Source organism: Branchiostoma belcheri, unplaced genomic scaffold (genome assembly GCF_001625305.1).
Source record: "Branchiostoma belcheri isolate BF01 breed outbred unplaced genomic scaffold, Haploidv18h27 scaffold756, whole genome shotgun sequence".
Lineage (NCBI taxonomy): Eukaryota > Metazoa > Chordata > Leptocardii > Amphioxiformes > Branchiostomatidae > Branchiostoma > Branchiostoma belcheri.
Genome location: NW_017804416.1, coordinates 2,684 through 13,800, shown reverse-complemented (window position 1 = coordinate 13,800; position 11,117 = coordinate 2,684). Strand labels below are relative to the sequence as shown.

The window sequence follows — 11,117 nt, the reverse complement described above, 5'->3', positions numbered from 1 at the left end:
TTTCTGTGCTTGTGTGTGGAGTGTGTGCCTGGGTGGGGAGAGGTACATTGTACTCTTTATGAAGTTATGTACTGCCTGTTCATGGACAATTCAAACTCTGCTACTGGGCTAACAGAACTTTTGTCAATACACATATATGATGAACTGGAAAAAAACAGAATTTGTTATTTTCATAGTTCATTTTAGTGATGCTGAACAATAGAGATGGATGGTTCTCAAAACATTCAGTACATGTACATGTACATGTAACACTCCATAATGGACCTATACCATTATTACGTCACTGTTTACCTGTTCTAAAGAACATTCTAGAACAGTCAATTAAAGAATAAAGATCATTTCAAAGTTTTCAAAGTCAGGTATGTTTGATTTTTGCTGCGTCTAGTTTTGTTAACACAGCATTACATGCCGTAATGGGTGATTTAGTTTTGACATTAGAAGAAAGTAGTACTGTTAGTATAAAGACCTTATGTTAAGGCTAAAGCTACGCACCCCTGTACAATGTAAACGTCAATTGACCGACATTCATTGCGGTAAACAAACTGTGACGTAATAATGTTATAGGTCCATTCATTGAGTCTGAGTTGTCTTTGAGTATAACTTACTTGGATGGCTAACCTTCTTCAACGTAATGTGTAATCTCTAAGCAGATCCTGCAGTGACAAGCCTACACCACTACGAAACTCATCAACCCTTAGCCTGCCAAGTTAGCCATTTAACATTAAACCTTGGTAGAACTTAAAACACATGTATTGTGCAACCAGGGGTTATTGAGTCAAGGTACAAAATGATCTCACAACCACCACAGTTCAGGCTACATTGAAAGAGCCATTGTCACCTGTGAAATTTGACACTGCATGACCTTAAGGGGAGCATTCTTGCTGAAAGGTGCATTCATACAGGTGTAATGGATCCTGCATAAGTAATCAGTAAGGGGGTCTTTCGTTGGTCCAGAAAATATTTGTATAAAGATCATTTATTTCAAAACACAACTCTTTAGGTGGAATCTTTGATGCATTTTGGGAATATGCAACAGTTGACTTTGATTATAAAAGGGTTACCATGAAACACTGCAGCCAAAACCAACAAGAGACACTCAGGACACCACACGTTCACAACAAAAGTGACCAATCACAGAGGCTGTATTAACAAGTGTTAGTGTCCACATACACTTTGACCTGAAGCCAAATAGAGACGCCGCCATGTTTGAGGCAGACAGTCAAGGAAACAGTTCTTTTTCTGGATGAAAGGTAAGAAGCTGTCAGTTTATCAGCTGATGATGTTAGCATGTCACTGCATAAATGTCAGGTTTTATTGGAAAGTTTTATTGCAAATTCATGCCCGAAGGCTAATTGCATGAACAGAAGAAACATTTGTATAAAAACAGGTAATAAGTACACATATAACTACTGATAACTATTAAGAGACTACTAGTAGAAAAAACTACGGGGTTTGACTTCTTTTTTGAAGACAGAGGAAGACAAAGGATCCCACTTTTTCTATAATTTGTGGGTTTTCGGATGTTAAGAGGAGAGTAGTTTTCTTTTCATTTGTATATGCGTGAAAGTTTGGGTAGGATTTGGAGACTAAGTCAAAGAGTTCATTTCGTTCATTGCTATAGAGGGTACAATTTGATATAAAATGCGTTTCGTCTTCCACCGTATTCAACGTACAATGTTTGCAAATTCGTTCATTCACTTGGAGCTTCTTATACCGCCCTCTCTCAATTTCGAGAGGGTGTGCGCTAATTCGTAATTTACATATTGCAGAGCGAATGTTAAAATCGATTAAATCCAGGTATTTTTCCATAGAATATGCTGTTTTACATTTTTTGTAGAACCTTAGCTTACCAGAATCAACATTTAACTTATGGGAAATAGTTTGTACATACATATCAGAAATTCTTAACCTTAACATGGTGCATATAGATTTGATATCACAAGAAGTGTTACATGAATGGAATAAGTAAGAATAGCCACTAGAATCTAATATTTCTTTCACACGCTGTAGTAATGTTCTTCTCTGACAATGCGCATTTTGTTGAAACAGAAGAGCGTCAGCTTGCAGCGGATGCCTATTACAATCCATTTGTACAAGTCGGAGCCAATATTTTATAACACGCAGTGAAATATCTATATCTAATGGCAGTCTGCCCAATTCAGCTCTAGATGCTAAATTACTACTATTTCTAAAAACCCCTAATATGTTCTTACAGTAACGCAGGTGAGTAGTTTCAACTGGTGAATTGTCATTTATGGCTTCTGTGCCCCAAATTTCGCATCCGTACAGAAGAATTGGCTTAATACAAGTATCAAATATTCTCAGTAGACACGTTTGGGGAGACAGAGGAACGGGTAAGAGATTTTAAGCTGTACATGGCTTTACGTGCCTTAAATGACAGTTGTTTTTTAGCCAGGGAGAAGCTGCCTGATGCTGTTATGGTCAGACCTAGATAACAGTAGGAAGAGACTATGTCTATCATGTCTTTTCCAAAAGAGAATGTTTGTTTAGGGAATGACCGACCGGATTTGTTAAATATCATAACTTTCGTTTTCTTTAGGTTGACTTGAAGTCTCCACTTCTTGCAAAAGTCATCTAGCTTATTGAGAGCGCATTGTAATCCTTTGTCGGTTTCAGAAAATATAACAATATCATCTGCATACAGCAGACATGACACGAATAGATTTTGCAGTGAGGGTGGAGAACAATCATCATTATCGAGCACATTTACAAGGTCATTGATGAACAGATTAAATAAAGTAGGGCTTAGGTTACAGCCCTGTCTAACGCCTTTCTTTGTTACAAAATGCGGAGTTAAGCCTGAGGAGGTTTTGACACAGGTCTGTGGTTTTGAATACATACATTTTACAAGTTTATAAAAATTTCTCCCTACTCCTGAATTTAGCAGTTTATAAAGGAGGCCCTCTCTCCAAACACAGTCAAATGCCTTTTTAAAATCAATAAAGCAGGAATATAGGCGTTTATTTCCTGCGAAATATTTACTTAGAAGAGTATCTATGATAAATATGTTATCGCATGTACTAAAATTTTGTCTAAAACCGGCCTGATTTGGGGAAATAAGTTGATTTTCATCAAGAAATTTGGTTAGGCGGGTATTGAGAATAGATGTAAACAATTTTCCGAGACAGCTTGTTACGGAGACTCCTCTGTAATTACTGGGGTCGTCTTTTGCTCCGCCTTTATGAATAGGCACTATGTGGCTTGAGCACCAATCCTCCGGGAAGTATCCAGAAGATAAAACGAGATTAAAAAGTTTTGTCAGTGGATCTAAAAGGACGTGGGGGGCGCATTTTATCATTTCGTTACGAACTAAATCACTTCCTGAGGCTTTTCCGTTTTTGAGTTTAGAGATAGCTTGTTTAATTTCCTCTTTCGTAATAGGAGTATCCAATGAGTTGTTCTGTACATTTTGTTCTAGTTTTAAAAGTTCATTTTGTATATGTGTTTGAAAACTGTTAGGTAAGTTTTGGGCGTTGGTGTTGGAGTCTTCACCATAAAGATGATTAAAATGGGAGTGTATGCTTTCGTCAGAGATTATTTCATGATTTTGTACTTTATTATTGGAATTGTACTCTTTTAGTAGGGACCAAAAGGCAGAAGGGTTCTTGTCGGAGGATGAGTTTAACTCTTTTAGGATACCGTCTTTGTATTCTCTTTTGGTTTTCCTTACCAGCCTCGTATATTGCTTTTTCTTTATAAAGTATGATCCTCTAACATGTGGATTGTTTGGATTTTTGGATAACAGTTTAGCTAGATTTTGAAGTTCCCGTTTTGCGGACACGCAGGTCTGACTAAACCATTTTTTCTTGCTTACTTGCTTGGTGCATTTTTTACTTGCACTACCATTAGTGCGGCGTAATGACAAACACTTTTTACCAGCCTCCTGTAGTGGAGTCACAAAGTCATGTAAAGCAAGCTCTAATGATTCCGGCGTCAGATCATAGCTTTTGTGGACAAAGGAATTAATACTAGAGGAAAAGGATGCTGAGTTGAGTATTTCGTTAAATTTCTCTTTGGAGTCAGTGCTCCAGACAAATCTATAATAGGGTCTTGTGGGCTGTTTGGCTTGTTTTTGTTGATATGGTTTAGAGTTACCTTCCAGCATTAAGGATAATTTGCAGTGGTCAGATAGGGGAGATAATGGGTGTACATGGAAAAAGGTTGATTTGCGAAGGAGAATGCCTTCGCTTGCCAGGACATAGTCAACTACACTAGACCCCTTAGGTTGGTAGCACGTGGGTTTACCCAGAAGATCTCCTGGGGTTCTTCCGTTTAGGATTCTAACTTTGGAATTGATACAGAGATCAATAAGATTTTTTCCATAAACAGTGGGGTGACATTTGTCCATGTTATTTCTAGGGAAGGGATGATCAAAATTGTAATCAGTAGGGAGAGTTTGGGAATCTAACGGGGCGTCATCGGTTATGAAATCAGGGAGGTCAGCTACACGCGCGTTGAAGTCCCCTCCAATCAAAATATCTCCCGACGCACTAAACTGTGAAATTTCCTCCTCTAGTACATCAAATATGTCATACGATCGGTTAGTGTGGATTGTTGAGCCTTGTGGGCTTATATATACTGATGCAAGATATATGTCTCTGTCATGATTAAATAATTGTTTATCTATCTTTACCCATAGGATATCTTCACATTTACTATTAAGTTTACAAACAAGGTTTTTATATTGTTTTCTAAACATAAAAATAATTCCTCCGGAGTTACGTTTAGCTTTTCTAGACTTAGTTCTAGAGCTGCTAAAGTAGAGAAAATCAGGAATGGTCAACTCACCGCTGTGCCAGGTCTCTGATAATGAAAAGAAGTCAAACCCATCTAATTCACGAATAAAATCACTATCCTCTAACTTGTTTCCGAGTCCATGAATGTTCCAGAAACCTAATGTAATGCTACGCTTGCTACTTCTACTATTTATTAAACCAACATCTTGATTTTTGGAGGAAAAGTTGTCATGTACACACATGAAGACTTTTGTTCAGTAAGTTTGAAAATCAACAGTTAGTTTCACTTCCAGGTACTATGCAAATTGTTTGGCCACCCTCTGTCTGTAAATGTTCTGCTTTTGCTGTTAACATTCATGATTTGCCTACCATTAAACATTGTAAGGTGAAATATGTTGTTTTTGTTTTTTCAGAAGAATTTGATGTAAGATGTAAAACTGAGTGGCAAGAGGCCCAGTTGGGAAAAGTGTTTCCAACATGTCTACAGAAGGTGAGTTCATTTCAGTACTGTCCATACATGTAGTCTTTAAGACTCTTAGTTGTACATAGTTAAGTCTAAGTTGGACATGTAGATAATGTTAGCCTGAGACATGGTCGAAGACTGTTGGTTTGGAAGCCCACATCACATGGGCTTCATGTAATACTGAAGCCATACAACTTATAATCCCCCCCCCAGCAGGCCCGCACATACTTGTAACCATGATGCAGTCATACAGCAATTTCAGTTTATATATTTGACCAGCAACTACACTCAGATTGAATAAAAACCTGTTTTTCAGGCAGTGCTGGGCATACAAAGTACAAAATAACAGACTGTATGTATGTACAGTTTTACAAAAAAAAATTATACGCAATAACATACAACAAAAGGAAGTTTTGAGCTTCACTGCAATTGCGCTATTGTGGTATAAATAGTCACACATGATAAAGACTCACAAAATTCACAAAATTCAAAGGTTTTTATCAATGTACATCAAGCTCAGGATCATCGTGGTCTTTTTCTTGCAAAATTTGTTTGCTGTAAAACATGTTTGTCAGCATGCGCAAATGTTGACAGCTAGTATGGCATTGAAGTGCACAGTATGTCCTTCCTTTCTCCAATTATATACACTTTAAAATAGTAAAATAGTATCTCTGTTGCTGTGGTGATGTATGATGCAATAAGAGGCTAAAGAAGAAAGCTTGTAGGAAAGGACATAAAATATTTCATCCTGTTTGACACCATCAGAACCCAGGCCTAGGGCAGTTTTGCTGGTCATCGACAAGTACGCCACATCTGTGAACCGGGAGGTGGCACAGGTCCTGACAGGGGCGGGGAGGAAAGTTTACTGCACAGTTCTGCAGGCTACAGAAGAGGACAGGAAAGCTGCTGAGGCTGATGGAGTGGAGCTCATCCTCCCAACCTGCAGTAAGGAAGACGAAAGAGAACCGTGTCTGAAGTGGCTGACCTTTGACCACCCCAGCCGCTATCCCAGACTCCCAGAGGATGTTGGGTACATTGTGGGTCATGCCGGGGTCTCCAGCAAAGCAGCAGCAGCCATTCAGGAGCAGCGCTTCCCCCAAGCAAGCCTCGGTCTTGTCATCGGGACAATACCAGAGGACACTGACAAGTACAAGGATGATGAGGAGGCCATGGGCATTGGGAGGAAGGAAGACTCCATCAGAGAGGATGCAGAGAAGGCAGACATTGTGTTCTCTGTGGGACATAGCATATATAAGCACTTCCAAAACTCATTCCGTGCAATTCCTGAAGACAATAAACCAATCCACTACCTCTTCTTGCCCGAACCAGCCAAGATATTCCAGGAACTTACAGTTAAGTACGTGGAAAGCAGTGTGAAAGTTGTCCTGTCCATCGGTGGGGTCAACAAGGTAGAGAGGCTAAAAGGTTATGACCTTACAGCCAAGTCCTTGGTAAGGGTGGCAGAAACAAATCAGGAGAAGTTCCTTTGGCGGATTTGTGATACAAGTGAGGAGGAGTTTCAGGCCACTATGTCCATTCTCCAAGCCAGCATAGACTCAGGAAAACTGAACCCCACAATTCTCCCACACTGCACTCAGGAAGACATCTGCCGACACATGCAGCAGGCCCACCTGGTTCTCATGCCCTCCCGTGCAGAACCCTTCGGACTGGTCGGTCTGGAGGCCATGGCAGCCGGTGTGCCAGTCCTCATATCTGACCAATCAGGACTGGCGACTTTGGTTGAGGAGGTCATCCCTGAATTCTATCACTCTGTACTGGAAATAGAGGGTGATGATTCTGTAGATGTCGGGCGTTGGGCAAGTCAGATTGGGAAAGTCCTAAGGAAGTCCAAAGTAGAGTTCAAGAGGGCTGCAGCTCTGAAAGAGAAGCTACTGGAGTCCAGGTACTGGGAGGAGTCTCATCAGCATTTACTTCAAGCATGTGGAGGTGCAGGTAAGAAGACTGGAATGTATCAACATAACAAAGGTTATATCACAATGCTAAGTTTTTGGTATTGTAGTCCTGCATCTTCAACTGTTTTACTTAGTAGTTTCTCTAGAACTTTGTGTGTTACTTCTAGTCTCTTTTCCAAGAAACAAACAAACAAACACACACAAACAATCTGTCTTGTCCTTTTGTAGAGTCAATTGCTAATGATCTCCCCTTGCAGTACTAAACCATTTCTAATGAGCTTCTTTTACCTGCTCCTGTAGCTGAGAGGGTGAAGACAAGAACTCGACTGTCATCAGATGTGGCGCATGCCAGGCTGGCTGCTGGGAATCCTGGTGAGTCGTATCACTATCAATGCCTGGCTGGCTGTATCTGTTACTATCTTACGTAGGAATGGTCCAGGTGCAAAAGTTAGCTGAGGAATGATTCTACATTCTACTCATATTGTCCAACCCGATGTTAGTGATCTTCCCAGGCACCTACTGGCATCAGCCATAAGAACTGTTGGGAAGATGCTTTGATTTATACCATGCTTAGCAGCAATTGAAGAATGTAAAATACTATTTGAATTTTTGGATTAGAATACTGTGATGGTGCTATTCTGATACTATTCTTCTCACATTAAAAATTCTTCATCATCTCTATTCAGGAAAGCCCCTATAACTTATAAGCTTGATTTTTAATAATTGAAGCCATACAGGCTTTTATTATTAAAAAATTTTTTTTTTGAATAAAATGAAAATTATTGTAGTGGTTACGTATACTTATATTGTATTTAGCAATGATCATTTAGAAAAAAATTTCAGTACTGATACTCCTGTATCCAGAATCAGGTACAGGTACAGGTCCGGACTTGGACCTCATCCTCTGGACCTGGACCTGAAAGAGCCAAACAGGTACCCACCCCTAGCCATACACTTATGTATTCTCATTGATGATTTAATAGATGTTCAATGCACTGTCTTTGTCCAGTTCCAAACCTTCCTGTGTACCTCTACCTTGGCTTGGAACATTTGGCATTGCAACAACCACCTACAGGGGTGCAACAACCACCTACAAGGGTGCAACAACCACCAACAGGGGTGCAACAACCACCTACAGGGGTGCAACAACCACCAACAGGGGTGCAACAACCACCTACAGGGGTGCAACAACCACCTACAGGGGTGCAACAACCACCTGCTGGGGTGCAACAACCACCTGCTGGGGTGCAACAACCACCTACAGGGGTGCAACAACCACCTGCTGGGGTGCAGGCCTGGGACACCAACTTCAGGAAACAAATCTTGGAACGAATCTTGGAACTGGAGCGTACAGTGTTTACTCAAGAAATTGTAGAGAATCCTGTACGTTACAAACAGATGCAAGAAGTCTTCCTGCCACATGCAGCTTTCTTAATGAAGCTTGGGACTCATTGCATCATCCTTTTCCTGATGTTCTTACATCAGTCTGATTTGGACAGGTTCTACCACAACCACTACAGGGTGGGGGAGGGAACCCTGTCTCAACAACTCTCACACATCCTCATCTCAGACGACCTACAGAATAAGGTCAAGGGCGCCCAGCTGATCGTGAGGCTCCAGGTGAAGCATGAAGACTATGTGCGAGTACGGGACAGACTGGGGCAAGGTGAGAACCTATGTTCTATTGGTATGGTTCATTTCAAAGGAGTTACATACATTTTAAAAAATTATCAATCAATCTCAACAAATTCTGTTGAGACAGTAAAAGTTTGCTATAGTCTAAAATATCTGATACTTCAGTTCTAATTTCATGTTTCTTAATAATCAGGGCTGGACCGTACCACTTCTGTTGACAACCTGCTGGCCCTGCCACCCCCCAGCAGACATGTGGACCATTCCAGCCTGAGAGGCCTAGACTTAGCCGTGATTGGCCAAGACGACCAAGACCTGGTTGTGATTGGTCCAGAGAGCCAGCCCTGTACAGATGGAACTGATGGCATCACCATGCTGTACAGACAAGTACAGTCAGCCGTGCGAACAGCTAAAGAGAAATCCAAAGTTCAGCTTGAGACGATGCAAGGGCAGGTGCAGATAGGTGAGCTTGGAGTAGATGCCATGAGGAAGGAGGAAAAGATGCTGAGAGAGGAAAAGGAGAAATCCGAGAAAATTCTCCTGGAACAGAAGGCAAAAACAACTCAGCTTCAGGAGACCAACAAGAGCCTGGAGGCCAGGATAGCGGAGCCACTGACTGCACATCGTTTAAGGCATATAAGTCTCACTTCGGGAGAAGTCCTATATTCTAAAGTAACAGGGGTGAAGAAAGTCAGCTTTGGGGGAATGGGATCAGCTAGGGGGAAATTTGTACATCCTTGCGGAGTAGCTGTCTCAAAAGATAACGAGGTTTACATTGCTGATTGTGGGAACAGCAGAATCCAGGTGTTCACAATGGATGGTGTTTATATCAGAGAGTTCACAACAACTCTGCCAGGGGAAACTGGGGAAAAGTTACAACCATGGAATGTTGCTGTAGATAGAAATGACAACCTGTGGGTGGTGAGTGGTAAACATGTAGTGCAGTATTCCAGGGAAGGCACCTGTTTGGCCACAATAGATTTGCCACATGGTAAATACCTCCGTGGCATAACTGTATCTATGGCAACAGAACAGGTGATTGTTACAGTGTATGGTCAACTTCTAGTATTTAACCAAGATGGTTCTGAGGTGGGGACGTATGGTTCAGGTCATATGTCACCAAAGCCTTGGAAGCCACGTTATGTCACTGTCGATGGGGAGGGGAACATTCAGGTCACTGATAACAACAATGGCTGTGTCCATGTCTTGGATAAAGAGGGGAACTTCAAGTTCAAGTTTGAGAGTTGGGGAACTGATGAAAGTCAGTTTAGAGATCCTCAGGGCATTTGTGTGGATGGGAAGGGAAATATCATTGTGGCTGACGGTGGAAATTCTTGTGTGAAAATGTTTGACAGTCAGGGCAGATTTCTGTATTACATTTTATATGGTATGACACCCATGGGTGTTGCTGTGTCACCAGGTGGAGATGTGGTGGTGACTGATATTCACAATGACACTGTATCAGTCTGGACACAGGGTTAGTGCTGCACCATAGCAATCACAGCACAGAAGTTCAGAGACCTCATACCCCAGTGAAATGTTGTAGAACTTTTGTACATTTTTTTTTGTTTTCAATTGTTTGATACTATTAGATTACTAGTATATGGAAATAAGGTTGTAATCAAGGTAAGGTTGTGTGTTCTGTAATACAATGGAATTATTTAAAATTTCCTCATTAATTATGCAAATTAAGTCCTTTTTCGCACTGCATTGTGTATACATCTCTCAAATACAATTAAAATTAATTTATACCAAATAATGACTGAAAGCCAGCAGATTTAATGATGAATATGATAAATCTTGCATAATTGTTAACATCCCAGTCCCAATATTAGTAACATATCGTATTCACATCCATTCATTTTAATTCTAAACATAACCTTTTTGGCGAAGGTACATGTAACTACATTTACTACAACGTATAATTTTGAAGGATACACTATGAGCTTCTCAGAATCACTTTGTGCGACTTTCCTTAATGTGTGCCTCCCCAAGTTTTTCAAATAGAAGTGAAAATCAAAGTAGTCGTAGGTCTACTTTTATGACCACAGCCATTCTATTTTTACTGTATCTACTTGAAGTGGAGGATGCTATGATGGAGAAGAGACAGGTTGCGCTGCCAGGGCTGGAAATACTGGGTGCATGTTCACCTTAGTGCACCCTAATTTGGAGATCGGGACAGACTGGGGCAAGGTGAGAACCTATGTTCTATTGGTATGGTTCATTTCAAAGGAGTTACATACATTTTTAAAAATTATCAATCAATCTCAACAAATTCTGTTGAGACAGTAAAAGTTTGCTATAGTCTAAAATATCTGATACTTCAGTTCTAATTTCATGTTTCTTAATAAT

The 11,117-nt window shown here is 40.5% G+C and overlaps 1 protein-coding gene across 1 annotated transcript; it reads left to right on the top strand.

Moving 5' to 3' along the window:
* The first annotated feature begins 5,223 nt into the window (after nucleotides 1-5,223).
* Nucleotides 5,224-10,247, top strand: LOC109485438. The gene is made up of 5 exons (XM_019789045.1): nucleotides 5,224-5,247; nucleotides 5,986-7,173; nucleotides 7,434-7,505; nucleotides 8,143-8,799; nucleotides 8,962-10,247. Exons 1-5 carry the CDS (start codon nucleotides 5,235-5,237, stop codon nucleotides 10,245-10,247), a joined length of 3,216 nt encoding a protein of 1,071 aa, XP_019644604.1. The 5' UTR covers nucleotides 5,224-5,234.
* Nucleotides 10,248-11,117: the final 870 nt, after the last annotated feature.